Raw genomic sequence first — 25,353 nt, 5'->3', positions numbered from 1 at the left:
CCCCCCCCCGTAGAGATAGGACCCCACGACATAGGGGGCCGTGCCCCCCCCCTGTAGGGCGCGCCCCCCTGTCTCGTGGGCCCCTCGGGCGGCCACCGACGTACTTCTTCCTCCTATATATACCTACGTACCCCGAAAACATCCAGGAGCACCACGAAACACAATTTCCACCGCCGTAACCTTCTGTATCCGTGAGATCCCATCTTGGAGCCTTCGCCGGCACTCTGCCGGAGGGGGAATCGACCATGGAGGGCTTCTACATCAACATCCTTGCCCCTCCGATGAGTTGTGAGTAGTTTACCACAGACCTACGGGTCCATAGTTATTAGCTAGATGGCTTCTTCTCTCTTTTTGGATCTCAATACAATGTTCTCCCCCTCTTTTGTGGAGATCTATTCAATGTAATCTCTTTTTGCAGTGTGTTTATCGAGATCCGATGAATTGTGGGTTTATGATCAGATTTATCTATGGATAATAATTTAATCTTCTCTGAATTCTTTTATGTATGATTGAGTTATCTTTGCAAGTCTCTTCGAATTATCAGTTTGGTTTGGCCTACTAGATTGATCTTTCTTGCCATGGGAGAAGTGTTTAGCTTTGGGTTCAATCTTGCGGTGTTCTTACCCAGTGACAGAAAGGGTTGCAAGACACGTATTGTATTGTTGCCATCGAGGATAACAAGATGGGGTTTATATCATATTGCATGAGTTTATCCCTCTACATCATGTCATCTTGCTTAATGCGTTGCTCTGTTCTTATGAACTTAATACTCTAGATGCAGGCAGGAGTCGGTCGATGTGTGGAGTAATAGTAGTAGATACAGGCAGGAGTCGGTCTACTTGTTATGGACGTGATGCCTATATACGTGATCATGCCTAGATAATCTCATAACTATGCGCTTTTCTATCAATTGCTTGACAGTAATTTGTTCACCCACCGTAATACTTATGCTATCTCGAGAGAAGCCTCTAGTGAAACCTATGGCCCCCGGGTCTATCTCTTATCATATTTGCTTTCAATCTACTTTTATTGCATCTTTACTTTTTGCATCTACTCCCTCCGTTCCTTTATATAAGGTGTGTTTGTTTTTTCAAAAGTCAAACGAGTGCATGTTTGACCGAGTTTTTAGAAAAATATATCAATATCCACAACACGAAATCTATATCATTTGATCCATAATGAGAAGTAGTTTCATATTTTATCTATTAGGTATTGCAAATGTTGCTATTTTATTCTATAATCTTGGTCAAACTTTAGAATGGTTGACTTGCACGGAAACTAATACACCTTATATTCTGGACTGGAGGGAGTATATTATAAAATACCAAAAATATATTTATCTTATCATACTATCTCTATCAGATCTCACTTTCGCAAGTGGCCGTGAAGGGATTGACAACCCCTTTATTGCGTTGGTTGCGAGTTCTCAGTTTGTTTGTGTAGGTGCGTGGGACTTTTGAGGAGCCTCCTACTGGATTGATACCTTGGTTCTCAAAACCGAGGGAAATACTTACGCTACACTTGCTGCATCACCCTCTCCTCTTCGGGGAAAACCAACGCTAGCTCAAGACGTAGCAGTGCCCCAAAGTTTCTATCGGAGAGTCAAGACGAAAACGTGTGCCAACCCCTATGCATAAGTTCACAAGGTCACTGAACCCGCAAGTTGATCACCAAAACGTACATCAAGTAGATCACGTGAATATCCCATTGTTACCACAGATAAGCACATGTAAGACATACATCAAGTGTTCTCAAATCCTTAAAGACTCAATCCGGTAAGATGACTTCAAAGGGAAAACTCAATCCATTACAAGAAGGTAGAGGGGGAGAAACATCATAACATCCAACTATAATAGCAAAGCTCGCGGTACATCAAGATCGTGCCATATCAAGAACACGAGAGAGAGAGAGAGAGAGAGAGAGAGAGAGAGAGAGAGAGATCAAACACATAGCTACTAGTACATGCCCTCAGCCCCGAGGGTGAACTACACCCTCCTCGTCATGGAGAGCGTCGGGATGATGAAGATGGCCACCGGTGATGGGTCCCCCCTCCGGCAGGGTGCCGAAACAGGGTCCCGATTGGTTTTTGGTGTCTACAGAGGCTTGCTGCGGTGGAACTCCTGGTCTAGGTTTTGTTCTGGAAGTTTGGGGATTTATAGGAGGGGTTGGCGTCGGTTTCACGTCAGGGGGGCCCACAGGGAGTCCACGAGGTAGGGGGCACGCCCTCCACCCTCATGGGGCCCACGGGACTCTCCTCCCGCAACTTTTCGTTCCAGTATTTTTTATATTTTCCAAAAAAAATCTCCGTTGATTTTCAGCGCATTCCGAGAAATTTATTTCTGCACAAAAACAACACCACGGTAGTTCTGCTGAAAACAGCGTCAGTCCGGGTTAGTTCTAACCAAATCATACCAAAATCATGTAAAAATATTATAAACATGGCATGAATACATAAAAATTATAGATACGTTGGAGACGTATCATGGACTAGCTGAAAAGCTCTTAAATTGACTCTTTCCGATGTTATGATAAATTGCAATTGCTCCAATGACTGAGATCATAGTTTGTTAGTTTTCAATAAAGTTTTTGATTCATACTTTACCTTGTGAATGAATTGTTACTTTGTCATAATAAATTATATGACAATATATGTTGCTGTTCTAAAGATGATCATGATGGCCTCATGTCCGTATTGTATTTTATCAACACCTTTATCTCTAAACCTGTGGACATATTTTTCGATATCGGCTTTCGCTTGAGGACAAGCGAGGTCTAAGCTTGGAGGAGTTGATACGTCCATTTTGCATCATGCTTTTGTATCGATATTTACTGCATTATGGGATGTTATTACACATTATATCACAATACTTATGCCTTTTCTCTCTTATTTTATAAGGTTTACATGAAGAGGGAGAATGCTGGCAGCTGGAATTCTGGACTGGAAAAGGAGCAAATATTAGGGACTTATTCTGCACAACTCCAAAAGTCTTGAAACTTCACGGAGAGTCATTTTGGAATTAATAAAAAATATTGGGCGAAGAAAGCACCAGAGGGGGGCCACCAGCCATCTACAAGGGTGGGGGCGCGCCCTACCCCCTGGTCGCGCCCCCTGCCTTGTGGGCCACCTGGCAGGCCCCCGATGCCCATCTTCTACTATATGGTGTGTTTTCACCTAGAAAAAAAATAAGAGCTTCAGGACGAAGCGCCGCCGTCTCGAGGCAGAACCTGGGCATAACCAATCTAGGGCTCCGGCGGAGCTGTTATGCCGGGGAAACTTCCCTCCGGGAGGGGGAAATCATCACCAACGATTCTCTCATCAAGAGGGGGTCAATCTCCATCAACATCTTCACCGGCACCATCTCCTCTCAAACCCTAGTTCATCTCTTGTATCCGATCTTTGTCTCAAAACCTCAGATTGGTATCTGTGGGTTGCTAGTAGTGTTGATTACTCCTTGTAGTTGATGCTAGTTGGTTTATTCGGTGGAAGACCGTATGTTCCGATCCTTAATGATAATTAATACTCCTCTGATTATGAACATGAATATGCTTTCTGTGTAGTTATGTTTGTTCTCGAGGACATGGGAGAAGTCTTGTTATAAGTAATCATGTGAATTTGGTATTCGTTCGATATTTTGATGAGATGTATGTTGTCTTTCCTCTAGTGGTGTTATGTGAACTTCGACTACATGACACTTCACCATGATTTAGGCCTAAAGGAAGGCATTAGGAAGTAATAAGTAGATGATGGGTTGCTAGAGTGACAGAAGCTTAAAACCCTAGTTTATGCGTTGCTTCGTAAGGGACTGATTTGGATCCATATGGTTCATGCTATGGTTAGATTTATCTTAATTCTTCTTTTGTAGTTGTGGATGCTTGCGAGAGGGGTTAATCATAAGTGAGAGCTTGTCCAAGGAAGGACAACACCCAAGCACCGATCCACCCACATATCAAATTATCAAAGTAACCAACGCGAATCATATGAGCATGATGAAAACTAGCTTGACAGTAATTCCCATATGTCCTCGGGAGCGCTTTGCTTTATATAAGAGTTCATCCAGGCTTGTCCTTTGCTAAAAAAAGGATTGGTCCACCTTGCTGCACCTTATATACTTTTGTTACTTGTTACCAGTTACGAATTATCTTATCACACAACTATCTATTACCGATAATTTCAGTGCTTGCGGAGAACACCTTGCTGAAAACCGCTTGTCATTTCCTTCTGCTCCTCGTTGGGTTCGACACTCTTACTTATCGAAAGGACTACAATAGATCCCCTATACTTGTGGGTCATCAGTTACTCTATTCTTCATGAACTTAATATAGTAGATGCATGCTGGATAGCGGTCGATTGGTGGAGTAATAGTAGTAGATGCAGGCATGTGTCGGTCTATTTGTCAAGGACCTAATGCCAATATGCATGATCATGCCATGAATAACGTCATAACTATGCGCTTTTCTATCAATTGCCTAATAGTAATTTGTCTACCCGTCATATGCTATTTTTACGAGAGAGATGCCTCTAGGGAAAACAATGGCCCCCGGGTCTATATTAATCATATTACTAAAACCAAGCATAACTTGCCGCAATTTATTTACTTTTATTTTACTTTGTAATTAATCTATCACCTACTATCAGATTTGATCCTTGCAATTAACAAGTACAAGGAGTTTGACAACCTTCTTGGTTGCGTAGGGTACAAGTATTTGCTCTTGTGTGTGTAGGTACTATCGATAGTTGTTTGCATGGATCTCCTAATTGTTTGATAACCTTGGTTCTCTACTGAAGGAAATACTATCTGCTACTATATTGCATCATCCTTCCTCTTCAGCAAAAAAATCAATGCGGCTCACAAGTAGCAATATCAATTATCTCTCTCGGGATTCTATTGAGTAACTAGCCCAACGGGTCAAGTATCTCTCAAGTTATCAGTGAATCCGAGTGGACCATGCTCCTATTACCACTCAACCTACTCTATGGGCAACATTCAAATAAAAATATGTGACTAAGAACCTAATCAGAGTCTCCCATGAGACAGTACGGTTGTACTGATTTAATTGGTTCAGTTGCACTAAGACTCGATCTAGATGTTGGAGGAAGTTATTATCAAGTTGAATTTTTACCACAACAAAAGATCAGCAAAGCACGATGCGCAACGTACAACATGGGTATTATGCAACTAGGGCAATAAAGCAATAATGACTAAACTCCAAATCAGCATAACATCACGTCATTGGTGCGATTGATAATAATAGCCCTGTTCGAGAATTCATCCGAGTAACTAGTTAACTCACCTATCAATCCCTACTCATAGGGTCACTGAGTAGCCGATGAACTGATAAATCGACCGATTAATTGATTAGCTTGTTGATTAGCCTATTAACCCCCCTACTTGTCAACCAACCAAGCAGCTAATAACTAACGATTTCCTCAACATTAATATAAATTCTTGCACAAGGTAATGTTCACGGGTATATGGTTCATAGCCACCAAGGCGGGTGTCATTACAACAACACCGATTTGGGGCATAGTACAATTCAAAATGTAATGGGCAAGCCAGGATCAACATAAACATAATTGGCAAGCTGGGATCAACGCATGATAAAAGAAAGTAACCATTGTCCTGCAGCGACAGATACCACATATTCAACAGGGTCAACAAAAGAACTATCAACATACTTGTACAAGCTTACACCAGCACTAATGAAACCAAGATCTTCTCTGACACTAACATTGGGTGACATTATGCAAGGAGATGCACCTATCATAGTGGGATGGAAACCATCAAGGTGGTATTGATAAGCAATATCAAATAAAATCAAATGTGTTCCTCATTGAACAAGAAGCAAAATTAGCAGTCCCACCACTTACCGGTACAACTTAGGGTTGCAGTTTTATTACCAAGTCTTATTTGACAGCAAAGATATATTTAAAGCAGTAGCATGGCCTAACTGTAAAGTATCACACATCTATCAGGGGCATCTATGAAACATAGCATGGACAAACATATTCAAATAAAATCATCACTTCAACATATAACAAAACCAACAAATAGAACGAATGCAATATAAAACATAGTCAACATTTTTTAAGCACATGTGCAAAGCTTAGAGGCATATGTTAGGTGGTTGGCTTGCCTTCGGCAGGGGGAGTGTTGATGAACGATGCGAGGAACACGAGGATAGGGGCTATCAATAACGCATTGCTCCTGAAAAGACCAAAAACAGAATGGACATGAGTGCCAAAATTATGTCAAGCAAAGTGAATAAAGGTGGCACCAAAGTATTTTGCTCTTCAAAATAAAAACATAGGAATTTGAATCACCTCAATCGGAGTTACGGTGAAAAGATATAAGATTTGAAGTCTCGGGGACTAAATTGCAGAACTGCTAGTCTTATCTTGAACATGTGAAAGTGCGATATACTGAAATACACTTCATAGCAAAGAAAGCGTAACCAGGCTCAGTCGCAACTAAATCAAAAAATATAAGGGGGTGGTACTGGGTTGAATGCTTACTAAATGGGCCTCTATACATCACGCAAGGTGAGAGATAGTTGCTCGACCGCGAATGCACATGGGCTGGTGGAGAGACACTACTAGTTGGGTCCCAATGTGCTAACTAGCTGCCACGTTGGCCCACCCAAACATGAGGATGGTGGTGGGTGACGTCAACCAATTTGGCCGGGTCGGCACCGTTCTCTTCTCGCGTGACTCTGATGAGAAACAGAGGGAACTCCGAGGAGATTGTAACATATGCCACGCCCTGGATATGCACAAGCTTAGCATGCTGGTGCGCATCGCGTGGTGCAGTTGTTGGTCAATAGGGAAGTCGGGATCAATGACGGCTTCGAGTTCCACAACCTGCTCCGGCGAACTCTGTGGAATGGCTTCGGCCGACTTGATTGGATCAAATAAAAGACGGAGATCACTAGCTTCGCGAGTTGCCCTATCGGCCTTTGGTGGAGAAGGGAAATGGAGGGTGTGATACGTCATTTTACATCACTATTTCTTACTATAAATTCCTCTTTATTATCGATATTTTTCTCCTTGTCTATGGAGGAGATGAAGAGCTTGTTGTAAGTGGTTACACCGACGCTAGCTTCATGACTGATACAAATGACTATAAATCTCAACCGGGCTATGTATCACCCTTAATGGTGGTGCGGTGGTTTGGAAAAGTTTCAAGCAGAACACTTTGCAGATTCTATGGCAGAAGCAGAATATATTGTGGCTTCAGAAGCTTCGAAGGAGATAATCTGGATCAAGAAGTTTCTTGAAGGGATTGATGTGGTTCCAAGTGCATTGAATCCAGGGGAGCTCTATTGTGATAATAGTGACGTCGTTGCTCAAGCAAAAGAACTAAGGTCCCACATGAAGACCAGACATATCGAACTCAAGTATCACATTATTTGACAACTTGTCGAAAGGGGTTTGTGAAAGTACTCAAGATTCACATGGATTTGAATGTGCCAAACCCGACGACGAAGCCTCTGTCACGAGCAAAACATGAGCAATACTGAATAGCCATTGGTGTTAGAGAAGCTATGTAACTAGATTATTGACTCTGGTGTAAGTGGGAGTCTGTTCAAAATATGCACTAGAGACAATAATATTGTATTATTTATTTCCATGTTTATAATTAAGCTATAATTGTTATTATTATGGAATATGTGATCCAAAGAAAAACTCATAAGCACGTGTGGGATGATAAACGATAAAACCTGATTCTTACTCTCGTCTCTAGGACTAGCTCTAGTGTTGTATGTTGATCATGACTTCCGGATCTTGGGATTTCGTTAAGTGTAACAATAATCCCAAAACAACATTGAGGGTATGATGTTGGAAGAATGATCATATTGAATTGACCTAACTTATTTGTTATACTTTGAGATGCAATCGTCACAAGTCTATTCACATAATATAAAGAGTTATTGTATGGACGTGAATTTTTGGGACATGATGTCGCGCGAGGATGATATCTGGGCATTTCGTTTATGCAATGAGATAGCAATTAGTGTAGCAAATGATTGAATACCCAAACGATACATAGTTTAATTCGGCAAAATACACGTACATGAGTTGGTAGCTAGCCATCTTAAATGGAGCTGGATACAAGTGAATCCGCATGCAAAATACGGTCTTAGCCGCTCTGCCATGTTAATCTGACACATATCATTTAAATGATGACTAAATAGGATGGTCTGCCAGGTTTTAAAACCTCACTTAAATGTCTGGTGTGAAATGCTGGTGGGCGTGATGAAGATATTTAACTGTTGTTACATTAGTTCCAATATTTCTTATGCACGTTTTTTATGGCCCGAATTGTTGGTAGTTATTTGATTAATCTCTGTCCATCAGTCACCATGCTTGTGTTTAGCAGTTTAACAACATGCACGTACATGAAAAATGTTCGTCCAAAGCATATTCTTGCCATTGCACATGTTATTGTTGGGGTACACATTCAACATTTAGTATTGATTTGAAAGTACATCAAAAGCAGAAACTAGATAACAAGATATTACTAAACAAGATGCCAAACCAAGCATAGCTAATTAAGTTCCTGTACATCAGCTTCATAAGAAAGCACATGAATGAGAGAAGACATACAGATAGAGCACATGAAGAGACCGCAAGAACCAGGGAAAGAGGATTAGTAAGAGAGGAGATGCGGGATGGAGATGGACTGGAGGCAAAACGTAGACTATTCATGTTAATTGCCTTTAGACATCCGCTCTTAATAAACAAGAGAATAACTCCTCTCGCCAGATTTGTGGGCCATGGTACTAATTGACTCTGGAATACAATGTCCATATAGGAGTACTTCATGCTGAGAAATGAATATACCTGACACCTAGTATGAATACATCACGGATCATGACACAATGAATGGTGAGATATAGACCTCGCGTGCCATCATGTTCACTCGTGATTTATCGGTTATTATATGCTTTAGTTCCTTAAACCCAGGGACGAAGCTAGAAAAAAAGTTCAATGGGGTCATGTCTATGACAGTGGGGTCATCTTTTATTAATGAATAATGATTAGTACTTAATTTCTGAAGGATTTGCTGATTTCATTGGGGTTAATTGACCCCAATCCTTACAAGGCAGCTCCGTCCCTGCTTAGACCATGAGAGTATTATAGTCACTTCTTACCGGACTATAGACTTTGGGGTTGCTCAAATGTCATCTGTAAGATGATGATCATAATGACATTTTGGGGTTCATTGGAAAAAATATAGCAAGGGGCTAGATTTGGTCATCGGCTCAATTTGTGGGTCATTTTTATAGTATCAAATTGATTTTTCTCATCAAGTTCAAGCACACGTGGTGTTAATGGACTTGTATAAAGGAAAAAAAAGCAAACGGTCGCCGGGCAATTACGCCCGAGGCCCCAGTGGGGAGCATTTCTACACGAATCCAGACAAAGCCTCGCAAAACGAAATTACCCCCCTTTGCTCCCGGACAAATTGCAGAAACACCCTCTACATTTTGTCGCGGCGGCGACGGCGAGGGCGATAACGCAGATCTCCTCTCGTCCTAAGGCTCCGGCGATCTCTCTGGCTGTGTGAGCGGGAGAGATGGAGCTGTGGAGCAAGCTGAGGAGCCTCGACGCCTACCCTAAGGTGAACGAGGACTTCTACAGCCGCACCCTCTCCGGCGGACTCATCACCATCGTCTCCTCCCTCGCTATCCTCCTGCTCTTCTTCTCAGAGATCCGTACGTACCATCCCCTCTCTCCCGCATCGCCGTCCCAGATCCTTTTAATTTCGTTTACTCTGTCAGCGACATAGTTCGATCACGCCGTCCCGTCCCCGATGGCTTTGCTTGCCTTCCGATAATTACATGCGTTTCAGTGCGAAAATCGAGCATGTTTGATGCGGTTGAGACGTATGCTTGTTGGCCATGTTGTTGGTTTGAATTGAGAAATTAAAATAGTGGATGAAAGAATCGCAATTCTATTACTATCATGGTAGATGCATTTGGACTAGACTAGTTCTACTAGTGGTGCTGTTTGTTCTATTTTGATGCTATTTATGAGTTGATGACATCAGAGTCCCAGGATGGTGTGTGTGGATGTGCTGATGTGGTTAATCTTGCATCGATTAGATTGGCTATATGCTGCTACCATGGTGAAGTTCTTTTCTTTGTTTAGTTAACATATAAGCTACTCCCTCCGTCCCATGATATAAGAGTGTTTTTGACACGTGTAGGGAGTACTAGAAATGGAGTTCCATTACTTTTTTGATAAACTTTGGTGTAACCAATTGGAGTTGAATTAGATTTGGGGCACCTATAATTTTGTTCTCACTACAGGTTTCAGGATTTTTAGGATCAATATAAGGTGCAGTGATGCAGTGTCTTACCATCTTACTATGCTCATAAATTAATTTGGCATGTTAAAACTGTAAAGGGGGATGGTCTTGGTACATGTTGCAACTATATTTTCCTGAAATGCGGTGCTTCCCTTTGGTCACATTATGCATTAACTTATTGCTGTGTTAACTTATATGCAGGATTGTATCTATATGCTGCTACAGAGAGTAAGCTCACAGTTGATACCTCAAGAGGGGAAAGGTTACATATCAATGTTAGTGCAGATGCTCATTCTGTCATTCCAAACTTTCCATTTGTCTGGTACTTCTAGCGACTTTCGTCTATTTCTTTGGTGTTTAATGTTGGTCCTTCCATGCTTGTTAGATGTTTTGAAAGCATGCAACTAAGATCTTATATTATACTAAATTGCGCATTTTTATCAGTTTGGCTTCATTTTTTGTATATTCTAAAACTCTATTTACCTTCCGTTCTGACAATGTCTGGAACTGATCTGCTTGTTTGACTTAGACAGCCTTCATTTTCTAGTCCGGACCTCCACAGGTTGAGAAATAATGAGCATGATATTCTTAGATGTTGTATGGACGGTCTGTCATACGAACCTTAAATAACTAGTGATAGCCAGCTAGCTGAAAATATTTGCCGAGCCGTGAAAGCCCAGACCATATATGCCATTCCTGGTGAGACACTTTCCATTCTTTTCACATTACTAACAAACATGTTTGTTTTTGCAGTTTGATGTTACATTCCCTGCTCTTCCCTGTTCTCTTGTTGCTATTGATACTATGGATGTTAGTGGAGAGCAACATTATGATATAGTATGTGATACACTTTTCAACAGTTTCCCTCTTTTCTATTTTTATCATCATGTAAAATGTTTGCCGAGCTCTACTGCATATATCTGTTATCTTGTTTGAAATGCTGAATGACTACTTTGCAGAGACATGACATAATGAAGAAAAGAATTGATCATCTTGGTAATGTAATTGAATCGAGAAAAGATGGAGTTGGTTCCCCTAAGGTATGTTTTCCCAAACTGAAGTAGTGTGTTATTGAAACTATTGTATTTTTATCTAACAATTTATGATAACTTGAACTGCTTGTGGTTTTAGCACGGCTAATTCAAGATCAATTGCAATTGATCAATCACTAGTTAGCGTGCACGTGCAACGCACGTCTCAAGGAGCAATATTTGTCCTCTGTTTGTATAGAAAAACAAGGAACTACGAGTTGCAAAAATATTTGTCCTTATATTGGCAAAAACAAGCATACTTGCAGAGTAGCACAAAAGCAATAAATCCAAAAAATACCCGCACTTTCCGTTGCAGAGCAAGTCTTAAACTAAGATTATCAAATTTTCAAGCTTATTATTCTTCACCTCCTAAGGTACACCAGCTTTGTTTGCACTCCAAAGAAGTAATCCAGCATAAGAATACTCCCGATGCATGCTAATAAATCAAGTATAGCATTAGTAAGCATGAGTTGTAATATTGACATGCGAAATCAGAGATAACATTAGTTTGACTATATATGGTTGTTAGGACTGGCTCTATACATAAATGAGTAAATGACGATCGGTCAACATGATTAGTCATATTGAGAAAATAAATCATAGATAACATTAAATTGGGCTATATATGATTGTTAGGAATGGATGTATACATAGATAACTAATCAGAAAAGGTGCCAGCCTCTCTCTCTCTCTCAACCTCAGTGACATACTTAAATCTAGACCTTGGATAAGCGTGATATATTATAGTGATATTAATATTAATAAACTAAATGACATTAAAGCATTTCGTGCACACTTATCATAACTTATAAAGACAAAAGTTGTATTATTATGAGCAAATGCACGACATCTATTTGAATAACCTGATATAATGTTCTGCCTCTATGAAAACATAGACTATGTCGCGTGCGGACACAACGCAACACCAACACGGAGGTTGCGGTCGCCCTTGGTGCCACCAATGCTGGTGAATTGAATGACGCCGGGCAAGTGCATTGCCTCCCGGCGGTCACCCACTGCCGTGGTGACCATCAGTGTTGCTCCCGCCTCCAGGCTCCCTGGGCAATACAACTGGGTCTATTGACACACCAAAAACAATAGAAAGTTCAATCAGTTACATTCACTAAGCACGAAGGAAAGAAAGGACACGAAGCGAATATGCATGATGCAGTAAAACTATCTAAATTATCCTAAGAGGAGAGAGAACTGGAAAATGCTCAATGCAAACTTGAACTCACTTAAATTTTGCTGGACTGAAAATGACACAGACTCCTATAAACATCTAACCGTAAAAAACTACATGCAAACTGTACTTCCTTCATCTAGGGAAAACATTTTAAACAATACATTCAGCTTTCAACGAAGAACTACATAATAGGTAAATATTTTCTGCCCCAGTACTGAAATATTGATAAAGAAACAATAGTAAAAATAGAGTAACACCAACCTTGAATTGAACTTGTGAGAATCATGAGCTTGCATCAACCATCCTCGTAGGGTATACTCACTGCACATCGTTGCTTATGAATTTGACAGTACCATATCCGAGCCCGAGTAATTCAAAGACAAGAGTAAAAACATACCAGTAACAACAGCCAAACCACCAAACACTTTGTTGTGAAGCAAATTAACAACATCCTCCATCCCTGTTATATTTCCACTTGACATCTCCTCTTCTTCTTGAAGGCGACAGGAGAGGAAAAGAAAATTCAGGCTGATCCATCTCTCCATCGCAAAACCCATATGAACACAATACCAAAGCAGCCGCCCCCTCAGTCGGGCCCGACCTCCAACCTCCGCCAACTTCGCCCCACACCCCAACGCAGTGATGCACCTCAACCCAACCCAATACTACCATCGCTGAATCTTAATGAAAAAATCAAGCTCGGTTCAAACTAGAGCACATGACAAAATTTGCATACAGTGGCATTGATAGAGACAAGAGGCAAAGCAAGAAGGATTGGTAAAGAGAGAGATGAAAAAACGATCTGAGATTTCCGTCATCGGCCGCGCTTGACGTAACTTACGCACGTGGCACTCCCCAGCCCTGCCTCTGCTCACGCCGCTTGTACCGGTTGCGGCACCATTCTCGTCGTGGACATGCATCAGTCGAGCCGCCGCCAGTCAATGTCCTCCGCAATAGCACTGAATGCCGGATGCGCGAAAGAAGGGAAAGGAATGAGGGGCTGGGGCGGCGGCGGATCTGTTTTCACGTCTGCAACTACGGTCAAGATGGAGGAACTGGGCCATGCATGGGTGGCGGCGCGGGTGCCTCCCGAGGGAGGAGACGGGATTCAGAGCAGCGGTTTTGTCTCCCATGATTAGAGGAGATGATTGATGGGATATGTTTTTTCTTTGTTTTTGAGAATTTGTGGCGTGGCCCCTCCCGTGATTAGAGGAGATGATGAGAGAATAGAGATGGGATAGGTGTGATCCGGTGGAGAATGGTCAGCCAACACTAATTGCTACATGCAATCGTGGCCTCCGGTCAGATGTATTTAGGCCATTAGATCTCATTAGATGGGATAATCCTGTGGCACAAATTAGCCTACATATACATAATGGGGTGGCTTTAGAAAAGAAAATGTTGGATTGTTTAATAGTTGTATAGATAATATAACCAGATCTTGAATTTGTGAATCATTTTCTTTACTCTCAAGATAGCCGATGCTATCGCTGATGAGTTTTGCCTCCATGGATTTTGAATGGCTGTATTGTAAGCTTGCTAGCTGCCTTGCAGTTGATAGTGACTGTTCATGTTATGCCTTTTGAGAACCACCTAGGGTTGAAATATCTAGTATTACTGTATTACTCCCTTCATTTGTGCTTACAAGGCATATTTTTTTCAAGTACGGGGACCAACAAGTAGGCCATGCAACTGAAATAATATTTGAAGGACCATGCTATTCATGGTGTTATTATGGTTGTTTACTCGTTGATGTTAAAGGAGGGAATATGATTAAATAAAAGAAAACAAAATCTTAAATTTGCATGCATGTTATAGTATTTGTTACTAGCAAACCACAAGAATAGGCCGTATATTTGAAACACAGGGAGTAACTCTTCATGTTATATATTGGAAACCACAAGACAGAACTAACCTGTGGTTGGATGGTTAGAAGGTTTGACGCTTTGTCAATCTCAAGACCTGCCGGCCCAGTCTTTCAGAGGTTTTCATAGGGGTAGGGTGTGCATGCATGCGTTCATAGGGGTGAGTGTACATATTTGTGAGCGTGCTTCTGTACTGTGATTCTAAAAAAAGAATCACAATTGAGAAACCAATTACAATTCGTGCATATTCAGAGCATGGTGGCCTGGTGGGTGGTGGCTTGAAGTGACTGATATGTTTTTCCTATTAAAGATTAAATGACAAATGGGAAATATGTGCACAACATATGCATGTAATGGGGTATCGTTCTTCCTTGACTTTGAACTAACTTCTGGATCCTCTTCTAGATTGAAAGACCATTGCAGAATCATGGTGGAAGGCTTGACCACAATGAGGTTTACTGTGGGTCTTGTTATGGTTCCGAAGAGGTAGGTATCTCTAGTGCAATGATATCATGTGCTTATGTCAATCTTATGACCCTGACCATATACTTAAGCTTATTACCGCAATAATTTCAGTTAGATTGAAAATATCATTAATATTGCACTTACAATTATACCAGTCAGATGACCAGTGTTGTAACTCCTGTGAAGAAGTTCGTGATTCCTATCGGAAGAAAGGTTGGGCACTCACTAACGTAGAATCAATTGATCAGGTATTGGACATTCATGTTCCTCCACTTCTATTTGATAGCATAATCTTGTTCCTGTACATTGTTCTTAGCAAATACTATGTCTGTAGTTCCCCATAGTGACATGTGATGCACTCCTTGGGTCCTCTTGTCTGTTTATCTACTAAAAAGGAAGTTATTAAAGCAATAGCTTACAACAGTTAATTATAAACTCAGTAAACCACATGTGGTAGAGCACAAGCTGACTAATTTGTATGGTGTACCTGCGACATACGTTAAGTCATGTATCTTCATACTTAACGGATTCATTCTAATGTTGTCATATGCTAGCAGTAACTTGGTCTTCATCTAGTGATATGCTAGTAAGCATTCCCATTGTCTATGAACTGTGCGTTCATCAAAAGAAGAATTTTGTAATACAACTGTTTTTGTGTTATTGTTAGGTAAATATCACACTTCTCATTAGCTTCTATTTAGAGCACATTGATTAATTTTTCGAAAGCCACATGGATAAAGAAATCCCTTTAGCTTATTATTGCATTCTGTTCTGTTCTTTTATCAAGTTATAGCTTGCCGTCGCTACTGTCTGCCACTGATCAGTGTGGACTGCCTTTTGGTATTTTGCTTATTGTTATTTTCCTTTCTTTACACGCTCTTCAGTGCAAGAGAGAGGGCTTCGTTCAAAGGTTAAAAGATGAACAAGGCGAAGGTTGCAACATTCATGGGTTTGTAGATGTCAATAAAGTTGCTGGAAATTTTCACTTTGCCCCAGGAAAAAGCTTGGACCATGCATTCAACTTCCTTCAAGATATGTTGAACTTCCAGCCAGAAAATTACAATGCAAGTAGAATTTTTTCCTTCTATTTACAGTCCAATTATTATATTGAACATAAACATGGACCTTTAATTGCCAACTACCCCCTTTCCCTGAAACAGATAAGCCACAAGATAAACAAACTGTCCTTTGGGAAAGAGTTTCCTGGTGTTGTCAATCCTCTTGATGGGTACGATTCTGTGCTTACTAATCAGTTTCTCAATTCATGAAGCCGAACAACCTTTTTTTTGTCTCTCTTTGGTTCACAATTTTCCATGTCCCTGATTCTCTCGAGTATTTCAGTGTAGAGTGGAAACAGGAGCAGACAACTGGATTAACAGGGATGTACCAGTATTTTGTGAAGGTAAGATGTTGACACTGATCAAGCTATCATATTCCTCAATTGGTCTGCTCACTTTTTTTTCCACACGCCTCCCAAAAGGGGAGCTGGGTTAACGGAACAGAGTCTTACAAATTACTCCCTCTGTTCCAAAATAGATGACCCAACTTTGTAATAACTTTGTACTAAAGTTAGTACAAAATTGAGTCATCTATTTTGGAACGGAGGGAGTAGAAAATAAAAGGGGAAAACCCAGTTCAGTACAACTAGATGATTGGTCTGTTCACTATTATACTGCTATGTATATGAAGAGATGCCGACCTTCTGCGTCAGTTTGCTAATCATCTCTTTTTTATACAGGTTGTTCCTACTATCTATACAGATATTAGGGGGCGAAAGATTCACTCAAATCAGGTAAACATCATGGTTTTTTAATGTTTACATTTTATTACCAAGCCAAAGTTTCTGGCCAATACTTGACTTCCATCTGCAGTTTTCTGTGACGGAGCACTTTAGAGAAGCAATTGGCCTTCCAAGGCCTCCGCCTGGTGTATATTTCTTCTATGAATTTTCACCGATTCAGGTTAGGAAAGGACCTCTTTTATTTATGTTGTTACTGTTGAAACATGAGCTGTACTTGAGACAGAGTTCATCTACTGATAGTCTGCAACTTTGTATAGAAACAAAGCTTGTCCGCCCCCCAAAAAAGAGAACTATAGCATGGCTATATATATATATATATATATATATATATATATATATATATATATTATATAGTGCTGTATGCTCGAAAAGAAGCATTGAGTCCATGAGGTGGCACTTTTCGTTTGTTTCTTATCATGAGGTGGCATTTTGACAGGTTGATTTTACTGAAGAAAACACATCGCTTCTTCACTTCCTGACAAACATATGTGCTATTGTTGGAGGTGTGTGATACACTTGTAACCATACGTTGGTGCTTTCCTTCCAAAATATCCGCGAGGCAGAGGCGATAGATATTTCTAACCCATGGTTCATCTTCACTCTCGTGGCAGGCATATTCACTGTGGCTGGCATCATAGATTCTTTTGTGTACCATGGCCATCGTGCGATCAAGAAGAAGATGGAGATCGGGAAGCTCGGGTAAATCCAACTTGAGCAGCATGTAGGCAGCCAGTAGGACGGTAGCCAGAAACTGAGTTGCCCTGGAAAGGCGAGCAGAGAGCTCAGGAGGAATTTTGGTCAATATTATATTATTGTAATACAGTTCCTACTTGCTCGACTTTTGCTAATTATTTGATCCCAGAACATAGAGGTTTCTTGTTTCTCGTGTAAGCAATCGGATCGCAGTGTTTGTCTTATAGGTCAAAGTCTTGTGTAACAACATTCTACATACTCAAAACCCTCAACTCGAACGTTGCTGAAAACTCCATTTTGATCTGTTCCGCCGTATGTCATAGTACGATATAGGAGTACATGATAGATTGCCAATATTATTTCTGTCAGGCCGCCGCTTTATGAAAACTTGACCAAATACAGCACATTTGCCGGTAGATTTGGTGGCGACTTGCGTGAAACGTGCGAAAATAAAATAGGCACGAGTGTCGTGTCGTGCGCACGCGCTGGGGCGGGGCTAGGCGGCCGGGCCTTGTGGATTCGTCGCCTTCCCCCGGCGCGGCGGTGGGCATTATCGCGGAGAAGGACGTATCATGGGTTCTTTTCACGTGGCCGCTCTCCCAATCCCAATTCCAATCCGAGGCACGCTCATCGCCGGCAGGAAAAGCACCCCATCACATCATCACCCTGCCTTTTTCCTTGTCAGGAGATCGAAAGAAAGAGGGATGGACACGGAGACGGAGGGGAACCAACAGGCGGGCTTAATTGTGAGAGCGATCCTAGTGGGGGAATGTGCTCATGTTCCTGGCCGCCAAAGGCCCGGACAGGAGGAATATATCGTCAAAGTGTAGTGTGCCGTGGATCCATCCATGAATGATGCGATGCGATGCGAGAGAATGATCGCTCTGTCCGAGCAACTGCTCTCCTCTCCTCCGGCGACGCAGCGTAGGTGGAGTGTCCCGGTCGGATCAACCAATCCAATCGATAGTTGCAAAACTATGTTTCTGGACACCATGCCAGTTCGTCTACTCCTCCACTACTTTGTAAGGTTATGGCGACCCCGACGAGCTGCTGACTGCTGAGTGTTGGATTCAATTTCAATTTCAATTTCAATGCGTTCCTTATGGAACAATCATTCAGTGGAGCAAAAAAGTGCCACTAGCATATTATATTATTCAATGGGAAAAGCGCACGTACGTAGTAGTATCATCGACCATCGTATAAAACGGTGCGTTCTCGGAGCGCGAGCGTGGCACCATTCGAATTTAAGAGCATCGGAGCACATTAAACGCGCACAGTTTTAAAACCACCATTTCGATCTTCGATGTGATATGTCGACGATATGGGCGGGCGTGAAATATAAACATGATTGTTCCCGTCTCAAGATCCTCAAGTGTGTGTGTCCCTCTCTGACTCTGATTGTTTGCTCCAGACGAGACGGCTGGAGTTAGGGTTAGCTCACTCATTCATTCATTCAGCTACAGGGAAACAGCTCCTTTCCACCGCTTCAGGACGACAGCTGGTGTTTAAATACCACCGGTGGTGGTACGAGAGATAGATTGATTTATTAGGTGATGATGTTGTTGCTTTACAAGCTTACATATAAAAACTCAATATGGTCGAGCAGGCCCGGGAATTGCTATTGTGGCCCATGTTCCTGTCCCCGTTCGTTAGTGGACACATATTCTCTGCCACTGCTACTAGAGTTCCTTTAGGGAATAGACAACACAAGCTGTGATCAGGACAGGTTCAGACGAAACTAGTAGTAGTAGTAGTATGATTTATCCTTCTGTTTCTTTAAACTTGTATGTAATATGTGTAGCATATACTCCCTCCGTTCCGAATTACTTGTCTTGGATTTGTCTAGATACGGATGTATCCAGACTCATTTTAGTGCTAGATACCTCTGTATCTTGACAAATCCAAGACAAGTAATTCAGAACGGAGGGAGTATCTATATAGTTTCCATTAATATAAAGCACCATTGTTGGTGGATGGAAGATAGTTAGAAAGGGAGAACTATGTTGGTGGATGAAAGATATAGACACCATTTGTTATTCTTTTCATCATTAATATAAAGCCGATGAAGGAGCCTTTTTGGATAGCCGAATACATTCTCTCTTTTTCTTCTTCTCTTGAGAAGAAAACGGTTCATTACCACTCCTCGAAAAGAAAAGAAAAGAAAAGAGAAGAAAAGAAGCGCAAAGGAATGGGCAAAGTAGTCCGTTCAAGATTTCCATTCCACCATATCTTGTCAACTTTCAAGATTCATCATATGTTGTTGTCAATTTGTTCCTTTTTTGTGATGCCAAGCAATCTGCATGTTGGCCAAGTCGCCCTTCATATTCATAGCTTAGCACGAGCGCTTCTCTTCCCTCTTTTTCGCACTTGTCCATGTGTAATCCGATTCTTGCTTTGAAAGAAAAGAAAACGGGACGAAATCTTGATTACCCCCTAAGACAGGCCCCAACCCTTTCAACAAAACAAAGCACACTCAAACCCAATCCGACGGAACGAACGAATCTTGTTGAGAGCACACTCAAACTCAAAGCTAGCTGGCACAACATTACAACGGCAGACGCACGTAGTGCCAACCAACCAACCAGCGGCAAGACAAGACCAGCGACGCCACGCTGGAGGCTAATAGTTTTTCAAGATACGGATTAGAGACTAACCGCAATGTACTACTAGTAGTACTACTAGTTTATTAGCCCATGTGGCGGGCGGGACTAATATTCCCTCGTCCTGCACACCACCAATGCAAATGCATATGCGTATGCGGCCGTTGGTTTAATTAGCCACCGAAAATGAGATGAAGGTTGACCTGGATGTGGTTTCAGGCCTCAAACATGTCTGTCTGTCTGGATAATGCTCACATGCATGGCGAGAACGATCCGAGTGTCCGACCGTGGATCCATCCATCCATCCATCCATCCATCCTTGAGATTGAGATACGTAGATGGCTTGCTGCTTCTTGCTCAAGGCAGTTGAGACGATGCATGGTCTTGATGTTGGTGATTTAATTGATGATGATGGGTGTGCTGTTAAGTGTTAAGTAGCATTCATGCCCATCATGATTCTGGCACTGATTGTTGTGCCTGTGCTGGCTCATAGCTCCAGTTTTTGTCATTACCCATTAGATGGAGTCCATCAGGGATCACACCAGTGGTCATAACCCATTAGACATTAGACAGACAGACAGACAGGCGGAGAACGACATGAGCAAAGCGATTGGCCTTTAACCCAACCACCGTCCAAAAGCCGTAGAATGTTTCCTTTTCATTTCATTTTAGTATACACCACACTTGTGCAAAAACTAATCCTTATTGGAGTAGCAGTAACAGAGTGTTATATGTGTACTCTCGCTCGCTTACTTTTTCTTCTTCTTCTTCTTCCCTCGCAACCTAGCACTCCTCCACCAGCTCCTCCGCAACAGACAGACCGGATTAATCAAATCCAGGATCACAGCACAGCTGCTCGCCTGCTCCATTACATCAACACAAGAAAATGTGTTTTACGCAGTCATGCATGCGTCGTCACCTAACCTAACGCGAAATATACACCACAATGCTGATCCAACAATCACTAGCACTGGTGGTTGGTAACCAACAGGAACAATTCAAGCTCTCCCTCATGGATAGGCCAAGGAATCAAACAGCTGGAAAACATGCATGTCTAGCCTAATCACCTCTGTAATCGCGACACACACATGTCATCTACAGCAGCTCACAATGATGCAATGCAAACCCAGCAAATCATGCATTATCTCCATCTTTACACATTTTTGGTACCATTCCTCCCACAAGTCAAGGGCATTATCACATAAAGACCAGGGCATCTCAACTGCCTCCCACGCACCAAGCATTTTGACAATGTCCATCTCCTTCAGTTCCCAGTCAATAATGCATGCGTGGATTACATTACTAGTCGTACTACAACGCAAAGAAAACGTAGTAGTATATGCACTCCGGAATAGGTTTGTCTAGTCTGGCGTGCAGACGCACAAAAATGTGCAGTGCAGATTAAGTAAGCCGATCCGAAATACTGTATGGATATTGAGTGCATCACGGAAAGCTTATCCCAAACACTAAGTAACTGCAAAGCTGGCATGGCATTATATGGTAGCAATACTAGGGGGTTGAATCAAGCAAGGGTCAGAGAGCGCAAGAGAGAAGCAATAAGAGGATTACCATTCTTGACAAATAGGATTAGGATAGGAGCAAATGCAAATTCGGGGCAGACGGATTGATGTGAGCTAAATCTCTCATTTCATGACAAGAAGAAAGAAAGCATTCCCACACCAACGTGGAGCATATTATCCGCCTGAAGCACTAGTGGTTAAAGTTTCCTGCTCACAAACTCACACCACCTCGGTTTAATATCTATCTATGCAGTTTCCTCTTTTTCATGTTGAGGAGGAAAGCTCAACTTTTTATTCAGTGGTACGTAAATCTTAAGACATTTTTTATAGTAAGTATTGAGAACAATGATATAAACAACACTTCATTGGATGATGTACTGTAGTAGTATGTGGTAATGTGGTATCACTTCATTTCATTCATCCATTAATCGATCTGATGAGATCACCGCAACGAAATGATGCAAAGGCAGTAGCGACGAAATGAGGTATGACTAGACATGATCGCTGCTGTTACAACAAGGAACACCTCGCTAGTGTGCCTGCCTGCCACTGAGCAGAGCTGAAGCCAACAGAGCAGAGCAATCTGGTGGCCATCGCCATCTCGCGCGCACAAGGTCAGGTCACAGGATTAGAAGCCGTTCATCTCTAGCAGGTAGGTGCGGCGCTTGCTGAGCATCGCCACGGCCTCCCTGAAGGGCCCGTCGAATGCGCCGGCCACGAACTCGTCCAGCTCCTTGCGCCCACCTCCGATGCCGCCGGCCTCGCCCACGGGCTTGATCACCACCAGCGTCGCGCCCTGGATCCTCGTCCCGTCCGACAGCTCCAGCATCGGCGCGTACCGGAGCTTCATGTTGCAGGCCGGCACCTGCGTGCGGTTGGCGGCGGCGGCGGCGGCGAGCGGCTTGTCGGTGAACTCCTTGAGCTGCGGGCGCTCCATGCACAGCGTGCCCTGGCCGTGCGCGTCCGTCAGCTCCACGCGCTCCAGGGTGGGGTGCTCCTTGACGATCTCGCGGAGGAGGTAGTGCCTGGTGGCCGCGGCGATGAGCGAGCTGATGGTCCACACCACGCGCAGCTTCAGCCCGCCGTTGGTGTAGAACGACTCCGGTATGCTCCCATTGTCGTCGTCCCCCTGCGACTGCGGGGCCGAGGCGTCGTGGTCGTCCGGGGCGGAGGGCGCGTGCGGGTGCGAGGCGTGCTCCAGCCTGGTCCCGCCGAGGATGACGCAGCTCTGGAGCGTGGTGCCGAAGACGGCCTTCCACCTGAGGAGGACGCCGTCGTCGGTGCCGACGTCGGAGACGGGGAGCTCCATGCGGAGGTTGCGGATGCTGCTGAAGTTCTTGAGCACCTGCGCGGGCGAGTGGTGCGGCGCGTGCTTGCCGCCCGCGTGGCCGCCGGGCCTGGCGCCGGCGTCGCAGTGGCCGAAGGGCTTGAGCACGGCGAGGAGCACGGTCTTGAGGAGGCTGGAGAGGACGCCGCGCTGGCGCGGGCCGCCCGGGACGCCGAGCGCGTCGTCGGCGTCGCCGGCGGCGATGACGCGGTCGATGCGGAGGCAGGCGTCGTCGACGAGCGGGACGAGCGCGTTGAAGCGGCGCGAGACGGCGGAGCAGCGGCCGAGCGAGCGCGCGTCGGCGAGCTTGTTGAAGATGAGGAGCACGAGCGAGTCCGGCACGCTGTCGAAGTGGTCCTCCCCTTGCGGCTGCGCGAGGAGCAGGTCCTCGGCGAACACCCGGTGCCTGGACTGCATTCTGGACTGGAGGGTTGCTCTGCTCCGCTTCAGCTGTGGCGCGCGCGAGAGAGACAGCAGCAGCAGCAGGAGGAGGCAGGGAGTAGGTGAGGTTGGAGGAAGAGGAAGGAGAGGGTGGTGATGGTGAGTAATGGATGGCGAGGGGGAGAGAGTTATAAAGGCGCGCGGGCGAGGGACCCTCTCCTCTCCTCTCCTCTCCGCTTGTTTAACTCCATGACTCGCTGTCGGGCACCACCCTAATCCTAATCATACCGTTAAGAGGGAGGGAGCAGGACGACCACTTTTCTTCTTCTTTTCTTTACCTCCCCTTGTTTCATCTGCCGTGCTTCTTACCAGTAGCCACTGTTTATAGTTTATTTATTATTCATCTTCGTCGCCTCTAGCGTTTCTTAGCACTACTTACACAAGACGTAGATGCAACACCATCGAGGTCCAAAACCCCACGGATGTGTAGATGCAAAAAAGAAATTTACATCTTCAGGTCGTGATGTAAATTTGCATCTTCACCGACTGAAGATGTAAAAACGCCAGCCGCGCGCCAACCGCCAACCGCCGTTCCATTTCCTCCCGCAACCCCATCTTCTTCTTCCCACCGCACTGCCGCCACACTCCGCCGCCGGTTCCGCCACGTTTTGACAGCCAGCTGCCGCCGTTCGATTCCACCACCACCGCCGCGTCCCCGCACCGCTGCCGCTCGATTCCACCATCGCACCGCCCACCCCGCACCACTGCACCGAACGCCGGCGCCGCCCGCAGCCCCGCACGGCCGCCCCACACCACCGCCGCCCGCCCCGCACCGCCACCTTGCCCATTGCCGCCACCCCGCCACCGCCATGTCGCCGAAGAAGATCTCAAAGAGCAAGACAGGGTTCTTCGACGTGCGGTCGAAGCCATCCGACAATTTCGGCATTGAGTTCTCCGATGTCCGTCACCGCTTCTGGCTTGGTACCTACACCACCGCCGACAAGGCCGCACGTGCCTATGACGTGGCAGTGTGGCGTGCCGGGAGGCCAAAGACGGACCTCAACTTCCCGGAGATCGAGACCCAGGCGGATGCAGAGTTCCTAGTGCCGGTGGGCATTTGAATGGAGGAGATACCAAAGAAGAAGACGAAGAAGAGGCCGGTCATTGTCATTGGTCCCGACGATAGCGACGAGGCGACGATGGTGAGGTTTGAGCTGGAGAAATCCGGAGTATGTTCAGGCCGAGCAGGAGTACTTCTGGAAGCGCGACGCCGAGCAGAGGAAGAAGAAGAAGGAGGAGGAGGAGGAGGAGGAGGAGGAGGAGGAGGAGGAGGAGTAGGAGTAGGACGTCGAGGCCGGTCCCTCGACGATGATCCCCGTCGAGTCCTTGGTGGGGGACTGGGGTGACTCGGAGGAGGAGGACGAGGGGTGCCACGACCCGGCAAAGGATGAGTTCTGAGAGCTATTCAAGAGCTCCAATGATGAGTAGTTTTATCTTCGATGTAATTCAAATAGTAGTTTGAACTAGTAGTAATAGTAACTTGATGAATGCAGTAGCTTGAATTAGTTGAAGTAGTAGTTTGATTTATGTTTTTAATTAAAACTATGTTCAATTATTTTTGTCTGAAATGAAGTAGTAGTCGAATTTGCTATCTTTGAATTATATGTTTGAAATGAAGTACTATTTGAAGGAGTATAATTTTACATCTCCGTTTGCGTTATTTATTGAAGTTGTTGTTTTACATCTTTAATATACATCTTCAGTTGAAGTTGTTTTTTAGTTGTAAAAATGTTTTTAAAGATGTAATCTTCTATTTTGCATCTTGTATTAAAGATGCTCTTAATTGCAACTTGGCCACCAGCAACATTACCACACTCACCGAGTCCTACCCTGCAAACCCAAAAGTGGACAACACTCTCTCCTCCCACGCCATTCCACCGTGTAGGAGTAAATTAGGCCAACTCCACCGCAAGACACCATCCGGACGTCCGCTTTTGTCCGTTTAGGGTGGGATTTGGCGTACGTCCGGGGGGCGGACACGAGGATGAGTCATCGACGCCCAACACGCAGAAGGCCCCTGGCACCCAAAAACGGTCCGTCCCGCCTCGCCCCGAACTCGCTATGCCGCCTCGCGCCCCCGCGCCGGTCTGGCCGCGCCCCCGCGCCCGCGC

At 44.1% G+C, this 25,353-nt stretch overlaps 2 protein-coding genes across 2 annotated transcripts; one reads left to right on the top strand and one right to left on the bottom strand.

Moving 5' to 3' along the window:
* The first annotated feature begins 9,426 nt into the window (after positions 1-9,426).
* On the top strand, positions 9,427-17,649 carry LOC119290672 (endoplasmic reticulum-Golgi intermediate compartment protein 3-like). The gene is made up of 13 exons (XM_037569306.1): positions 9,427-9,717; positions 10,515-10,588; positions 11,067-11,150; positions 11,273-11,353; positions 14,801-14,881; positions 15,016-15,108; positions 15,745-15,924; positions 16,021-16,088; positions 16,202-16,262; positions 16,599-16,652; positions 16,732-16,821; positions 17,098-17,164; positions 17,273-17,649. The coding sequence occupies exons 1-13, from the start codon at positions 9,579-9,581 to the stop codon at positions 17,362-17,364; spliced, it is 1,164 nt and encodes a 387-aa protein (XP_037425203.1). The 5' UTR covers positions 9,427-9,578; the 3' UTR covers positions 17,365-17,649.
* Positions 17,650-21,823: 4,174 nt separating this feature from the next.
* Positions 21,824-23,361, bottom strand: LOC119290671 (F-box protein At5g46170-like). Its single transcript, XM_037569305.1, has one exon. It carries the CDS (start codon positions 23,216-23,218, stop codon positions 22,103-22,105), a length of 1,116 nt encoding a protein of 371 aa, XP_037425202.1. The 5' UTR covers positions 23,219-23,361; the 3' UTR covers positions 21,824-22,102.
* Between the last annotated feature and the right edge of the window lie 1,992 nt (positions 23,362-25,353).

This window comes from Triticum dicoccoides, chromosome 4B (assembly GCF_002162155.2).
Source record: "Triticum dicoccoides isolate Atlit2015 ecotype Zavitan chromosome 4B, WEW_v2.0, whole genome shotgun sequence".
Classification (NCBI taxonomy): Eukaryota; Viridiplantae; Streptophyta; class Magnoliopsida; order Poales; family Poaceae; genus Triticum; species Triticum dicoccoides.
This window is presented reverse-complemented; position numbering and strand designations above follow the sequence as displayed.